General features: G+C 46.9%; 1 protein-coding gene across 1 annotated transcript in view; it reads right to left on the bottom strand.

Moving 5' to 3' along the window:
* Nucleotides 1-4,784, bottom strand: part of SYN2 (synapsin II) — a 191,027-nt gene extending 186,243 nt beyond the window's left edge. The window contains exon 1 of the mRNA XM_066557968.1: nucleotides 4,291-4,784. Coding sequence (XP_066414065.1) covers nucleotides 4,291-4,667 — 377 coding nt within the window. The 5' untranslated portion in view covers nucleotides 4,668-4,784. The remainder of the gene's footprint in view (nucleotides 1-4,290) is intronic.
* Nucleotides 4,785-16,692: the final 11,908 nt, after the last annotated feature.

The following is a 16,692-nucleotide window of genomic DNA, read 5'->3' as shown; positions in this document are numbered from 1 at the left end:
AGGGTCTCCAGGCCTGCCTGCAGCTGGAGCTGACAGCTGTGGGCACAGCTCTGTCACCCACCAGCCTGGGCTGCTGGAACCTCTTGGATGGAATAAACTGCATTTTGGATACCATAAACTGCATTTTGGATACAATAAACTGCATTTTGGGTACAATAAACTGCATTTTGGATACATTAAACTGCATTTTGTACACAATAAACTGCATTTTGGATACAATAAACTGCATTTTGGAGAGCTGCCTGAAGTCCCACATCCCTCATTCAGGCTCTTACACCAATGGAACAAACCTGTGGGTGAACAATCTCCAAACACATTCCACAGGAGCACAACACAGGAGAAGCAAATGAGATCAGAATTGTTTTCCTTTTTCTCTGAGGCTTCTCAGCTTCCCAGGAGAGAAATCCTGGGCGAAGGGATTTTTTCAGAGAATGTGAATGCTACAAACCAGAACCAACAAAGATCCCTTGCCATGGATTTATTGACTACAACCTTTAGCCTATTTTCAGTTTGTCCCTTCTCTTTGCCACCAAGGCTGGTGGAAAATCTTTGATTCAGCCCTGCCTTCAGGAGAAGCACCATCACTAAATGTGATTGGAAGACTCCAAAGCACCTGTAGGAAAAGAATTATCCCTTACAGCTCTAACACACCCTGGACTGAGAAAGGAGGGGGCTTTGACACAGCTGCATTTACTCTTTCCTTAAGAAGTAAGAAAAAGGCTAAAAAATATACAAATTAATATAGATAAGCCAGTTCTCCCAGTTTTTCCCCCTGTCCCATGCCATAAAGGTAAAGTAACTGAAATGGAGAATTTCAAGACTTGCAATAAGACAAACCTCTTAGTGCAAGAAATTGAGGAGAAATATCACTGAAATCAAGATTACAAAATGCAAGAAACAGCTGGGATTTGGTTCTAGGTAGAATATCCCAAGTGATTCCATGAACAGCAACAATGTTGGGTTACTACATCTTGAATATATCTATATATATATAATTAATACAGTATATATTATATATGTATTATGAATATAATAATTGAAGTATGAGTCAATCTTTCAGAGAAATAAAATATATTGAAAACAAAATGTCCCTTTACGCCAGGGCTAAGAGAAAGGGTCCCTTTATGCCAGGGTTTCTGTCTTTTCTAACAGAAAAATGTTGATGTTTCCTCTGGCCCTTGCTGGGGAGAGGATCCTGAACCAGTGAGATTCCAGTGATCCAGACTGAAATCCTTGGATTTCTATTGAACCTGAAACCCACAAGCAATATACACATTTTCAATCTAAGGCAAACAAACACAGTGCAGCAGAAAACACCACAAAAGCAGAGGCCCAGCCCCGGATCCTCCTGTGAGCATCAGAGCCCAGCAGCTGGGAGGGCTTCTGGAGGCTCTCAGGGCTGCTGGTTTGGTGCTGGTTTGGTGCTGGTTTTGGTGCTGGTTTTGTGCTGGTTTTGGTGCTGGTTTGGTGCTGGTTTGGTGCTGGTTTTGGTGCTGGTTTGGTGCTGGTTTGGTGCTGCTTTGGTGCTGCTTTGGTGCTGCTTTGGTGCTGGTTTGGTGCTGGTTTTGGTGCTGGTTTGGTGCTGGTTGGGTGCTGGTTTGGTGCTGGTTTTAGTGCTGGTTTGGTGCTGGCTTTAGTGCTGGTTTGGTGCTGGTTTGGTGCTGGTTTGGTGCTGGTTTTAGTGCTGGTTTGGTGCTGGTTTTAGTGCTGGTTTGGTGCTGGTTTGGTGCTGGTTTGGTGCTGGTTTGGTGCTGGTTTTGGTACTGGTTTGGTGCTGGTTTGGTGCTGGTTTGGTGCTGGTTTTGGTGCTGGTTTGGTGCTGGTTTGGTGCTGGTTTTGGTGCTGGTTTGGTGCTGGTTGGGTGCTGGTTTGGTGCTGGTTTTGGTGCTGGTTTGGTGCTGGTTTTGGTGCTGGTTTGGTGCTGGTTTTGATGCTGATTTTGGTGCTGGTTTTGGTGCTGGTTTTGGTGCTGGTTTGGTGCTGGTTTGGTGCTGGTTTTAGTGCTGGTTTGGTGCTGCTTTGGTGCTGGTTTTGGTGCTGCTTTGGTGCTGGTTTGGTGCTGGTTTGGTGCTGGTTTTGATGCTGGTTTTGGTGCTGGTTTTGGTGATGGTTTGGTGCTGGTTTTAGTGCTGGTTTTGGTGCTGGTTTGGTGCTGGTTTGGTGCTGGTTTTAGTGCTGGTTTTGGTGCTGGTTTGGTGCTGGTTTGGTGCTGGTTTTGGTGCTGGTTTGGTGCTGGTTTTAGTGCTGGTTTTGGTGCTGGTTTGGTGCTGGTTTGGTGCTGGTTTTGGTGCTGGTTTGGTGCTGGTTTTGCTGTTATTGCTGGGGTTTGCTCAGAGCATCACATGACAGAGCTGTGCCAGCCTCCCCTTGCAGCACAGCCAGGGAGCTGGGGGTGCCCAGCAGGCACTGGCACTCACCTGCTGCCCCTGCCAGCCTTCCTTTGCCTTGCCCAAATTGTAATCCTTGTTCCATTTCAGCCCACAGAGTCAAACACCCCAGCAGAGCAGTGCATGGAGATCCGTACTTCACAAGGTATGAACCAACTCTTCTGCATGAATTATCAGAATTCACACATCTCTGGAGTTGGATGGGGCTCACAAGGGTCAGATATATCAATTTCCAGAATATATTTCAAACTCTGCTACAAAACAACTCTGATTGCTGGGAAAGGAAAGAGCCAGTGCAACAACAAACTGTTTTTTCTAGAATTACTACGTATCCATGTCACATACTATGAGGAGGAGAAAAAAAAAGGCAAAAGCAAGCAGGCATGAGTAACCTTGTGTAGATCTGTGAGGCTCCTACCTGGAGTAGGAACTCCCTGTGCAGGGCTTTCAAAGCTTTGCCCCCATCCACAGACTGTGCTAATTTGGGGTGCATTTATCAGGGATTTAAACCATGTACGTAAAACTACGTTCAAAATACTCAGACTGGCTCCAGTATGCACAGAAAAATCTCCCAGAAAGAAACCTTATGGGCAAATAGAGTTACTGAATGTATCAGACAGAGAGCTGTGCACTCCAGAATATCAAATAAATAGATGTTTCTGCAAGGCAGGGAGCAGCGTCCATGGATGCATCTCCATGACGTAGCTACAGAGGCTGCCTCGCTCTGGTCGATACAACCACCTTGTTTTTTCAAAAAGAAAAAAAAAAAAGAAAAAGAAAAAAGAAAACCACCCCCCCACACACACACACACACAAGCAACCACAGAACCAGACGGAAGAAAAATCCTGGAAAATGTAACAGGTAATGTTTAACAGAAAAAATGTATCTGCTATAGTTAAAGGTTTTAGTTTTCATTCTAAGTATTTTATTGAAGCACCGTTTTTAAAGCAAATGGGATCAGATCACAGCACTGCCCGAGCCCAGCCAGCCCAGCCAGCAAGGCTGGAAATTCGAGACGCTGAGAATAAAACCCTAAACCCACAATCCATTACCGGATGATCTCAGCGGCACAAAAACAGACTTGTTTTACTCTGCATTATTTTAAGGCGCTGCTGAGACCTTCTGCACTGTAATTAGCAACGAGAGGATTGTCAGCTCGATGTGCAAACACACAAGTTAGCAGGGATGGAGAGGAAGGTGTCCTTCCTCTAGAGCACAGCATCCAGCAGCACAAACGGGTCTGCAACAGCCATAACCTCTGCTGCTGGTACCAGCCAGGCTTGGGAGTCCCACACTTGGAAAACCCCACGTTTTTCATGCTACCAGCAGGAGCCAAACACGCAGCCCAAATAAAACCGGCCGAGTTAATGAAGCCCAGGCAGGGATTCCCGGAGCTAGGGCAGAACCGGGGCTGGTGCCCGGCATCCCGAAGGACATTCACCCTGGTGAATGGCACAGAGCAGCGGGAGCTGCGTGAAAACAAACCGGCTCGTAAACACGGATTAACACACGCAACGCCGCCGCCACAGCGGCTCCGCACAGCAATCCCTGCCCAGGGCGCCTAAACCCAACCTGCCCCTACGCATGGGTTCTGCGTTTCCCCAGAGAACACGGGATATGCTTGGTCAGGGCGCTATGTATGTTTTATTTAGTGTGGTGATGGGAAGCAGATTTCACGGCTAGCCAGGCGCTCCAGGGCTCCCTGGGGTGGTTTTTTTGGGGTTTTTTTTGCTCCATCCTCCAGCCCGTGAGGCTGCGCTGCAGCCCCTCAGCAGGGCCGGCTGCGGGGGCTCTGCCCCAGGTGAGCCGCACCTGCGGGGAGGACGGGGCAAGGACGGGGGGCACGGAAGATGATGATGATGATGAGGATGATGATGCAGGGGCATGCAGGGGGGCACCTACCAGTCCGTGTGCGGCTCGTCGATGACCAGGAGCAGCTTGAACTTTCTGCCCACAGCCGCGGAGACGGCGGCGGACGCGTCCACCAGCCCGGCCGAGGCCGCCGTCTGCTTCACGGCGTTGGAGAGCGAGCTGAAGAAGCTGCTGCCCGCCGACTGCTGCGGCGGCGGCGGCTGCTGCTGCTGGGGGGGCGCGGGCTGCGGCTGCGGCTGCCGGCGCTCCAAGGCCGGCGAGCCCGAGGCGGGGGCCGGGGAACCCGCGGAAGGCGGCGGCGGCGGAGGCTGCTGCGGCTCCGGCCGCTGCAGGTCGGTCATGTAGCCATTGGGCAGGTTGGCGATGAAGCTGCTGTCCGAGAGCCTGCGCCGCAGAAAGTTCATCATCTGGCCGGGCGGGGGGCTGCGGCGGGGCCGGGAGCGGGCTGTGGATGCGCCGGCGGCAGCGCTCCGCGCTCCTCGCTCTGAGCGCCCGCTCCGCGCTCTGTGCGCCCGCTCCGCGCTCTGCGCGCCCGCCGCGCTGCCACCGCCCGCCGGCAGGGGGCGGCCGAGGGGCGGGCGGGGCGCGGGGACGGCGCGGGGACAGGGAGGGGACAGGGACGGGAACGGGGATGGGATGGGGATGGGAACGGGAACGGGGATGGGAACGGGGATGGGATGGGGATGGGGATGGGAACAGGAACGGATATGGGATGGGGATGGGAAATGGATGGGGATAGGGAGAGGGATGGGGACAGGGAGGGGACAGGGACGGGAACGGGGATGGGGATGGGGATGGGGATGGGGATGGGAATGAGGATGGGAACGGGGATGGGATGGGGATGGGGATGGGATGGGGATGGGGATGGGGATGGGAACGGGGATGGGGATGGGGATGGGATGGGGGTGGGAAATGGATGGGGATAGGGAGAGGGATGGGGACAGGGAGGGGACAGGGACGGGAATGGGGATGGGGATGGGGATGGGGATGGGAATGGGAATGAGGATGGGAACGGGGATGGGATGGGGATGGGGATGGGATGGGGACAGGGTTGGGATGGGGAGGGGATGGGGATGGGATGGGATGGGGATGGGGATGGGGATGGGATGGGGATAGGGAGGGGACAGGGACGGGATGGGGATGGGGACGTGGACAGGGATGGGGATGGGATAGGAAGGTATGGGATGGGGATGGGATAGGGATAGGGAGAGGGATGGGGACAGGGATGGGGATGGGGAGAGGATGGGGATGTGAAGGTATGGGATGGGGATGGGACGGGGAGGGGATGGGGATGGGGAGGGGAGGGGATGAGGACAGGGATAGGGATGGGAATGGGGATGGGGATGGGGATGGGGACAGGGGACAGGGGACAGGGAGGGAATGGGAAGAGGGACGAGGAGGGGACAGGGATGGGGAGGGTGACAGAGATGGGGACAGGCCACAGGCAGCGGGGGATGGAGTGTGTGAATGTGTATGGGTGTGTATGAATGTGTGTGTGTGTGTGTGGGTGTCTGTGGGTGTAGGTGTGGGTGTGTGTGGGTGTGTGTGGGTGTCTGTGGGTGTCTCTGGGTGTGTGTGGGTGTTTCTGGGTGTGTGTGGGTGTCTCTGGGTGTCTCTGGGTGTCTCTGGGTGTCTCTGGATGTCTGTGGCTGTGTGTCCAGTCAGCACAACAAGGCCTGTGATTCCCCCCTGCCACAGCAGCCCCGCCGTGCTCAGTGCTGGGTGAGGATGAGGATGGAGCAGGGAGCGCTGCTGGGACAGCTCCGCACTGGCTCGGGGCACTGAGCCTGCAGCACATCCCGGGACAGCTCCAGCATCAGCACGAGCAACCCTGGACAGCTCCATCTGAGCATCCCGGCCAGCTCCATCTGAGCATCCCTGCACAGCTCCATCTGAGCATCCTGGACAGCTCCATCTGAGCATCCTGGACAGCTCCATCCAGAGCAACCTGGGACAGCTCCATCTGAGCATCCTGCACAGCTCCATCTGAGCATCCTGGACAGCTCCATCTGAGCATCCCTGGACAGCTCCATCTGAGCATCCTGGACAGCTCCATCTGAGCATCCCGGCCAGCTCCATCCAGAGCATCCCTGCACAGCTCCATCTGAGCATCCCTGCACAGCTCCATCCAGAGCATCCTGGACAGCTCCATCTGAGCATCCCTGCACAGCTCCATCCAGAGCATCCCTGCACAGCTCCATCCCAGCATCCCTGCACAGCTCCATCCAGAGCATCCTGGACAGCTCCATCTGAGCATCCCTGCACAGCTCCATCTGAGCATCCCGGCCAGCTCCATCCAGAGCATCCCTGCACAGCTCCATCCCAGCATCCCTGCACAGCTCCATCCAGAGCATCCCTGCACAGCTCCATCCACAACATCCCTGGACAGCTCCATCTGAGCATCCTGGACAGCTCCATCCCAGCATCCTGGACAGCTCCATCTGAGCATCCCTGCACAGCTCCATCCCAGCATCCTGGACAGCTCCATCTGAGCATCCCTGCACAGCTCCATCTGAGCATCCTGGACAGCTCCATCTGAGCATCCCTGCACAGCTCCATCTGAGCATCCCTGCACAGCTCCATCTGAGCATCCTGGACAGCTCCATCTGAGCATCCCTGGACAGCTCCATCCAGAGCATCCCTCGGGCCCTGCAGGATGCAGGGAGGGACAGCAGCCCCATCCCGAAATGGTGGCTGTGAGCAGGAGCAGGCGGAGCCATTTGCATCCCCCCAGATTTTCCCCAAAAGCTCTGTAATCTCAGACCCCACTCTGGTTTATGGCAGAAACCGTGTAAGGAAGGGGTGGTGCTGTGTTCCTTCAAGCAATTTTACCAGAATTTGGGTGCTTTTCCCGGCAGGATTTCTTTAGGAGTAATCAGAATGCTCTTTCCCCTGAGTTTTGGGATAGGCACTGTGTGTGACATAAACCACACAGCTCAGCCCTTATCCTTTTATCAAGGTACATCACAACTCATTTGGCTGCTGATCTTTACAGGCCATGTTGGGTGGAACAGGTGCTCTAAGAATAAACACAGTAAATCCATGCAACAGCTTCTTTTAAAGTCAGAGTTTGAATAAAATCCCAGGTACTAACACTTGCACAGTTTGAATTTTACACATTATGTACGGGGTTCTTTAATGAAGGGCTGAAATTAGAAATGTTTATGTACTACAGAATGACAAAAGGAAATAAAACACCAGGGCTTATAGGTGATGGTTGTCATTTAAACACCATGGACACACTGGGGGACAAATTATATATACAGATAAATGATATTTTAATATTTGTCAAAATTTGTTCTTTATATAAAAACCCCTCTCCTTGGGCACACTGCTTCCTGCACAGACTCAGGACCTGCTCATTGTCCTGACAGCATTTCTGGGTGATTTGGCTCACTCAGACCAAATTTCCTGTGGCAGGGTGAGAGTTCCATTTTCCTGGGCACAGGAAAACAGATTAACAGGTTAACAGGTTAACATTTTAACAGGTTAACAGGTCAATATTTTAACAGGTTAACAGATTTGCCAGGTTTCTTCTGCAGGGATGAAATGCACCTCCAGTACCAGCTTGGATTGGATTGTAATTAATTTTAAATATTGCTTGTATTTCATTTTGCTTTTTAAAATATTGCTTGTATTTAATTTTAAACACTTTTCTCTTAAAAAATTACAACCATTACACATATGGACTGACAAACTGGATGGATAAAGAAGAGGTGTGTGTCACTCATAAATTTGTGTAACAATACATATATGAAAATATATATAATAAAAAAATATATTTATTTTTATATATGTTTTATATTTATATATATATAAATTTTATTTTATATATATATAAAATATATATAATAGATTATATATATGTATGTCTATATATATGTATATATGTATATATATATATATATATATATATAAAATATATATGAATGGTGTTTACTGGTGTGGCCACCAGATGCCCCTGGCACCCAGAATTGCTGGGAGCACTCTGTCAGGTCTCATTGCACAAAGCAAACTCCAGAAGAAGATTAAGCACAGTGGTCCTCCTGCTTGGATGGCAAAGACACAAGATCTGGCCCTGCTTGCATATTCCTGTGGAAAACTTGGTTTTTTAGTGATGGAATCTGATTTCTGCCCAAGGTATTTCTTTGTTCAGTCTCAACGTTTGCTTGCAGGTTTGCAGGAGAGGTTCTGGCTGGAGCCATGGCTAGCAGACTCTCAGAATAGGATGATTTCTCATTGCCCAGGATGGTTTCTCTCCCTCCTGGATGGTTGGGTGAGCAGCAGGAGCCCTGTTCACCCACCCTGTGCACTCTGAAGATGTCACAGCTACATTAAATAAATAATATTTCCCACTTTACACACTTCATTCACTTTGAATCTGCTGGCCCTTCCCAATGAGCAGCTTCTCAGGGGATTTTTGTGGAGTTTGATTGCTGGTTGGTTTTTAATTTCCCTCTTTACCACCACTATGCTTTACCCTCTTTACCATCACCCTCTTTGCTGACAAAAATCTTTCAAAATATCCATCATTCTCAGATGCCAGAGTCAGAGGGGGTTTAAAACACCTTGCTGAGCATTGTAGCAACCTTAAATCCAAATCTGCACCAAGGCAACTGCAGCTGAACTTGGTGGAAGTGGCAAAACCTTGGTTTTTAATGCAGAACAACCAAAATGCAGAGCTCTCTGTGAAGCACTGTCGTTACTGGGAGGGAAAACTTTGTTGAAAGAGTTTCAGCAGATATTACAGGGCGCTTGATGCATTTAATAGCATGTAAACCTGTGCCTGAAAAAGAACAAATGGCATTTTTGGGGTCCAAACCACTGTTTCACAGCATATTTGTGAGGTAATGCAACACAATTGTGTCTGATAGGAAGTGAGAATCCTGAATTGCTGGCATGTCCAATGACAGGGAGGCTCAATATCAAAGGAGAGAACACAACAGCAATCTCAAATCCAGCTTTGTTTCCTACCACAGAAATCAAAATGCTGAAAGAAATCAAATTTTTTGTGATTAGTTGTGTTGACAAACTGAGAGGAGGAGAGAGGGAAAGGGTGAAGCACCCTAAGGTGCTCTTTCAGTGAGTTTAATCAGACACTTCAGTGAGTTCTCCTGCTGGTTCAATGGCCCTGAAGCAAAACCATGTCAGGTTTCTATTTCTGATCTCCCTGGCTCTGCTCAGCCTCGGTGGCAGAGGTGCAGCTGAAGCCTCTGAGGTGTGACAGAACCAGGCTCAGAGTGAGCACTGCCTCCCTCCCTGCTCCAAAGGACACAAACCAGCTCCAAAAGGAATTCACTGCTCCAAAAGGGCACAAACCAGCCCCAAAAGGACACAAACCAACCCCAAAAGGACATAAACCAACCCCAAAAGGACATAAACCAACCCCAAAAGGACACAAACCAACCCCAAAAGGACCTCACTGCTCCAAAGGACACAATCCAGCTCCAAAAGGAACTCAGTGCTCCAAAATGACACAAACCAGCCCCAAAAGGACACGAACCTGCCCCAAAAGGAGCTCAGTGCTCCAAAGGACACAAACCAGCTCCAAAAGGAATTCACTGCTCCAAAAGGACATAAACCAACCCCAAAAGGACATAAACCAGCCCCAAAAGGACACAAACCAGCTCCATCCTCCCTCCCAGCCCAGGCTCTCACTCTTCTGTCACCACAGGACACGAAACAACACGATGTACACACACTGCTGTTCTCAAGGTGAAAAAAGGGAAGTTTATGTTCTAACTCCAGTATTTATAGATTTCCCAAAGTGACAGTGGATTGCAGGGTGACAGTGCCACCTCTCCAATGTCACTGGACAAACCAACAGCCCCTCAAATTTCTCCTTTTCCATAAAGGAATGCCAGACAAGAAGTTGTTTACAGAAAGTGTGTGAGAAAGTTCATCACAAGAATGTAAACACCAGAAGGCTTAGAAAATCTTAAAAAACCAGGGTGACACTCCTTGATTGATGAACCTCATCAGGGAACAAAATTAACCAGAATTAGCCTTTTGTCATTTCCTGAATGATGCTCGTGTTCCTGAGGGAGTAGCAGCAAAACTTGAACAGCATCAGACATCCCCAGTCACAGACATCTTTTATGGAAATTCCTTTCCTTAGGATTTTTCCTCCTGAGAAGCTGAGAGGCCTCAGGAACAAATGTACCCAATGGTTATCTGCTGCTGTGGAATGCAACAGGTGCATCTGGGATTGGCTCATGGGGTTGTTTCTAATTCATGGCCAATCACAGCCCAGCTGTCCAGACTGTCTCAGTCAGACACAAGCCTTTGTTATCATTCTTTCTGTTGCTATTCTTAGCCAGCCTTCTGATGAAATCCTTTCTTCTATTCTTTTAGTATAGTTTTAATATAATATATATCATAAAATAATAAATCAGACATGGAGTCAGATCCTCATCTCTTCCCTCATCCTGGGACCCCTGTGAGCACGGCCACAGCCCCTGTGCTGTGCTCAGCACTCCATTAAATCTCACCTGCAAACCCCAGGAGAGGTTATTTCATAAATCAGCATTCATTAGTGACCAGAATTGACCCCTGCAAGCTCTGGACAGGGATGAACTCCTGCTGCAGGAGAGGGGTCTGTACTCTCATGAATAATTCCTGCTGAGGTGTGGGAGGTGTAGGAACCCACAAAATCAGAGGGTTTTGGGAAAGCTGCAACAGGCAGGCCCCAGAGGCAGCAGAACTGTGAGAAGAGCCAAGCAGCAGCCATGAGATTGGGCAGCAGAAAAATTATTTAAACTGTAGAAAAGCAAGGACAAATAGAACAATGGTCTGTGTATTAACGTTTGTCTAGAATAACTCCCTAAGCTACAGAAAAGTTTATCTAGCAGGATATTAGGAAGTTCTAAGCATCATAATGGAGCTCTGTGCATTGTGTTTTCAGGCTTACAGGTGGATATTGCATTTGAAATAAGCAAGTATTGTTTAACCAAAGGTACCTGTGCTTATAGTGGTTGGATGGAACTACTGTCAATGTGCTTTTGCTTTGGGTGATTGGTCAAAAAACTTATAAAGTAAGTTGTAACATTGAGTTCTGTGTCTGCTGCCTGGATTGTGAGCTGGTGGCATCTTCCCATTGTCATACCCATGGAATGAGGCTGATGCTGGAAAATCAAACAGCTCAAGGCAGTTCCACAGCAGCCCCGTCCTGTTCATGTCTGTAAATAACCCCTGGCCAGTGTCAAGAGGGAGCTCCAAACAAATTCTGTGTGTGACATGAGAACAACTGCAACAGGAACAGGCAGGTGACAGCCCACATGAGTGACAGCTCAGATAAATCATTACAGGCAAATAAAATAGGAAAAAAAATTACAGGTAAATAAAATTCTATCTCTTCCAAAGCCTGAAGTCATGATAGCAGCAACAGTTGTCTTCCCATTTTCTACTAAGAAATTACCTGATTTTTTTGTTCAGTATTTTCTGTACTTTAATAATTGTTAACATTTTAAAAAAAATTATTTTTGAAATACCTTGATACAAATGCAAACTTCAGGCAATTTTTATCATGCATTTAAAGCTCAGATACTGCTGATGCTGTTCTGTACTACTCAGATACTATTTCATAGAGGTTGAAGGCAGTCTTGCAAGTATTTCAGAGCTCAAGCCACAGAAGTTTCCATAATGAATTTTAAATACAATTTCTTTTAAAAAATTACAACCATTACATGTATGGACTGACAAACTGGATGGATAGAGAAGAAGTGTGTGTCACACACAAGTTTTTGTGACAGTAAACATATATTAAAATATATATAAATAGTGTTTACTGGCATTGTGTATCTGGAGGAATGCAGCAATAAATCTGCTCTGCCCACATCACCTGCTGCATTTCTTGGTTTTGGACTCTTTTGGGTTTGAAACCACAGCCCTTATTTTCCTGTTAGAAAGAGCTGATTTATTTCTTTTGCTCCCACTGAGCTGTTCTTCTCCCATGCTCTGCACTACAGAGAAATCAGAAAATGAGCTGGAGGAGCAGCCCAGCCAGTGAGGCACACTCAGTGTTTTGCAGAGCAGTAAATACACAAATTTCTGAACCAAAACTGTTTGCAGACTGCAGGTACCAACAAAACCTGGCCATTTCTCAGCCTGGAGGAGAGGCAGCATCATGAAAAGCAACAAAGAGCAGATGTTGTGAGGCACAAAAAGAAACTGCACATGAATGTGACGCTGGCATGTGACGGAGGCAGCAGAGTAAACAGATTTCTGACAAGCAGGAAAATATCCTTTCCTCATGGGCTCCACTTAAAGGATTGCTGTTGTTGTATCATTTAGGGCTTCACTTGGATATCTGAAGAATAAAAATAACAAGGAATATTGTGAAAATTCTAGAGAAAAGGGATGGGAGACAAAATGAGCAGAGCTGGGCTGGAGATGCACCAGCTGCACTTGTGTGCTCACACAGCCTGGCATTCTGGGCCTGTCAGAGATGAAGATTTTCCCAATCTGAGAAAACCCCACAACAAAATAACATTTTTATCCTCCAGGTAGGAGGTTAAACAGTCTATAAGCATCCCCTGATGATGAAGAAGTCTGCCCGGCAGATCATAGGTATTCAATTTAATCAGCACAAAAGGGGTATAGTTTGGGTTTTTAACAGTTTTCTTTTGCAAATGTTTTATTTACATTATGAAATTTAGAGTGAAAGTGTCCAACCATTCAGAGTCATATTCTAAACTGATTGAATGGATAAATGTGAGATCAACTGCAGCACAGTTCTGTACTGCAAAATAAACCCAGCACTGGCTGCTCACGAAAAAGAATGAAGCCCTGTAAACCACAACTCCAGCTGAAATGCAGCAAACAAATCTGACACTTAAATCCACTTTGGTCATCCCATTAAAACTGTAATTTTCTTTTAGAATGACTAATCAAATGATTAAGATGAATGCACATTTACCTAATTAACTACCTGCTTTAGTTACCACAGGTTAATTTTGAACACCACATATGTGAAAGCCTGATAAGTGTAACGCCCAAAATGAGCAGAGGATTGAAGAAAGCACAGGGCTGAAAAATAACATTTTAAAAGTTCAGCATTGTGTAATTCACATGATTTTCACGGGCAGCAAGGCAAAGTGGGAGAGGCTTTGCCTTGTTGCCCATGAAAACAATGTGAATTGGACAAGCTGGTTTTAGTGAGTAGCCAAAAAAAGTCCTCCCCTCTTTCTGCAAACACCCAGAGCTTGCAGAGATTCTCCTTCACTGAGAATTCAAGCTTGGATGTCCTCACAGGTACCCAGAGTAAGGCCATGAGAGAAGGGGCACCCCTTGCCTTGGGGTTGCTAACTTTGGGCTAAATCCTTGATTTAGTCCATGCAAGGCAGTGCACAATAATTGGAATTTGTTTGCTTTTAGCAGGTGATTTCCATGCTGTGTTTAACCAGAATAACTCCAGCACCAGCTGAGGGAATTTAGCCCTGTCCCAACTCCTCTGTGTGAATCCTGGATGGAGTGAAGCCCTCTGGCATCCCTTGTGCCCTGGCTCACCCCTGTGGCTGCAGCACCATCAGCCTGTGACCATCTGAGCTCTGCAGCTGCTTCCACTGCCCACTGTTGGGAAGGAGGAAAGTTTGGCCAGAAAGTCTCACAGACGTGTGTGCTTGGCAGAAAGATTTTTAAATGTGGAGTCTGATGAAGGAATAGAGATGGAAGCAAGTTTTGATATAGAAGGAAAGAATTGCTGAGCCAGTCTCACTGGATAACCAAGGAGGCAAAGGGTGTGTTGGTTAGAAGGGGTTTTTATGGCTTAGAGCAAAGGATAAACCCACCCCAAACAAGAAGATGTTTGTACCAAGCAGAAAGAGAGCACAGGCAAACAAGGCAGCAAATGTGGCAAGGAGAAAAAAGGTCTCAGAATTTTCCACTGCAAGAAAACTGAAAAACAACTTCCAGCTTAAACTGTAATGCACTGACTGTTAGTGACTGGAGAACAGTAACATGAATATGGTAATTACAGTAGCTATGATGGGCTATAGATAATAGTTAAGGTATAGATTGGTTCTACTGTATGAAGATGCTCAGCAAAGAAAAGTCTATAATGCACTGTAACCAAACCCAAAGGGTCTCCAGGCCTGCCTGCAGCTGGAGCTGACAGCTGTGGGCACAGCTCTGTCACCCACCAGCCTGGGCTGCTGGAACCTCTTGGATGGAATAAACTGCATTTTGGATACAATAAACTGCATTTTGGATGCAATAAACTGCATTTTGGATACAATAAACTGCATTTTGGAGAGCCCCTGGAGTCCCACATCTCTCACTTAGGCTCTTACAGCCCCTGATCACAGAACAGACCATTCCAGAGGCTCCTCATTTCACCAGACAATTGAGAGAAGCCTCTGCTCTCCAGTGTTGCTGGACTAATCACAGCCTGAGCAATCCTGCAGCACAGCCTTAATTTAAGCACATGTTCCATTCTGCTCTGGGCTCTAGAACCCAACCAATAATCTGCTGGGTATAAAATAAGTGGCTGAGTGCTCCCTAAAAGCTGATTTTCCACAATGATCTCATATATATATATATATATATATATATATATATATATATATATATATATATATATATAAATGTCCATGCTTTGTGTGGCTGCTTCCAGATATATAAAAATATGTGGAAGCAGCAGCCACACAAAGCATGGACACCACCCTCCCCAGGTATTTGGGTATTGGGGCATCACAGTGACACGCTGGGAGCTGAAATCCCACAGCAGTTGGTGTTAATGTGCTGTAATTACTCCTGAAATTGTCACAGCAGGCTTTAAATGTTATCTGTCTCATTAAGTGCAACACTCAGAGACCAGGAATGAAGGAAAATGGAAAGAAATCACCTTTTCAGTGTGTTTTTGGAGATTAATAGGGCTAAAAGGTGCAGAACAGCAGGTTTAGGGCCTTAGGGAGATTTGAATGTCTCAGAAAATCAGGAAGATTTCAAGGTTTTGATGTGTTGTGGTTATTTTGTCATATGTTCAAATTAAAGTGATTGTGCTTTAAGCACTTGATGCCTCTGAACCATTTTAGAATCTGGGGTTTAACCCTGGTTCTTTTACAGATCTGCAAGAGAACAAGAAGTAATCTCAGGCATCTGGCACTCAGAAATGCTACCAATATTCAATATTCACCTCTCTCATCCTTTACAAAAGTGCTATTCCCATTATTTCCAGTGTGAAATCAAATAAAACCAATAATAAAACCAAATAAAATCAAATAAAACTGAATAAAGTACATAAACTAAGTCACATTGTTCCTGCTTACAGGGATTAATAGTAAAGCATTTTTAAATAATAAAATAGGTTTTGGATCTCTCCAAACCTTACCCATGTGGGATTTCCCCAGTCAGTCACTGACCTTTGCTGGGCTGTAGTTCCTTCTCAGCTGTTCCCTTTCACACCTTCAGATCTGAACACAGAGCAATTTGCAGTGGCCTGGGATGAAAAACCCTTAATTTTTACCTGTCCCTTCACAGAGTAACAGTTACAGCTTGTGAGTGAAAATCAAACCAAGCATGGAGGAAAAACATGAAATGTCACAGGATGGGAAATTAGAACTGAGATAAAAACTCTTAAAGAAGATTTTCTCTTAAAACCTAAAAAATCATGCAAAATGCATTTATTTGATTTCACTGGTGTTTTCTGTGTTTTAGAACCACAGCAAATAGGCCAAGAAATAATTCTGGCAGCTGGCAGGAGCTCTTCCAGGAGAGCCCTGGGATCAGAGAGGTGCCTGCTCCAAAAGCACCAAGCAGGCACTGGATGTGCAGACACAGGGGGCTCTTCCATAGCAGGAGCCCTGAATGATAATCCCCTGGGAGAGAGCATCACCAGAGGGAAGCTTGGAGGGAGATCTTTCATTTCAATGCCTAAAACTTGTATTTCTAGAATCAAACTATTTGTCTATTGAATACTGGGTGCCCCTGACACAGGGAATGATTGGCATCTGACTCCATGGATTCAGAAGGCTGAACAATTGCTTTATTACCTATCCTATATTACATTAATACTACAGTGTAACTATACTAAAGGAAACCCCATGCCTGTCTGAGACAAGCAGGACACAGCTTTGACCCAATTGGCCAAGGAATCAAAACAATCCTCAGCAGAATCCAATTGCCAAATCACTTTGGGTAAACAATCTCTGTAACACATTCCACATGTGCCAAACAGCAGGAGCAGTCAATAGAGATAAGAATTGTTTACTCTTCTTCTCTCTGTGCTTCTCCAGGAAAATTCCTGTGAGAGAGAATGATGTCTTTCTCAGTTCAGAGAATAGGAATATCACATTTGGCCAATATGCCCACGTCTTAGGCTGGAAATGCAGGATGTGCTGGGGGTGTGTGTTCTATTGCCAGCTCCTAGAACCACGTGGGGCAGGTATCTGCTGTTCATGGGCAGTTTTCTTTATCTCTTCCACAAACCCATCC

Source organism: Molothrus aeneus, chromosome 12, assembly GCF_037042795.1.
Source record: "Molothrus aeneus isolate 106 chromosome 12, BPBGC_Maene_1.0, whole genome shotgun sequence".
NCBI lineage: Eukaryota > Metazoa > Chordata > Aves > Passeriformes > Icteridae > Molothrus > Molothrus aeneus.
The sequence above is the reverse complement of the archived record's forward strand: the minus strand, read 5'-3'. Positions and strand labels throughout refer to the sequence as shown.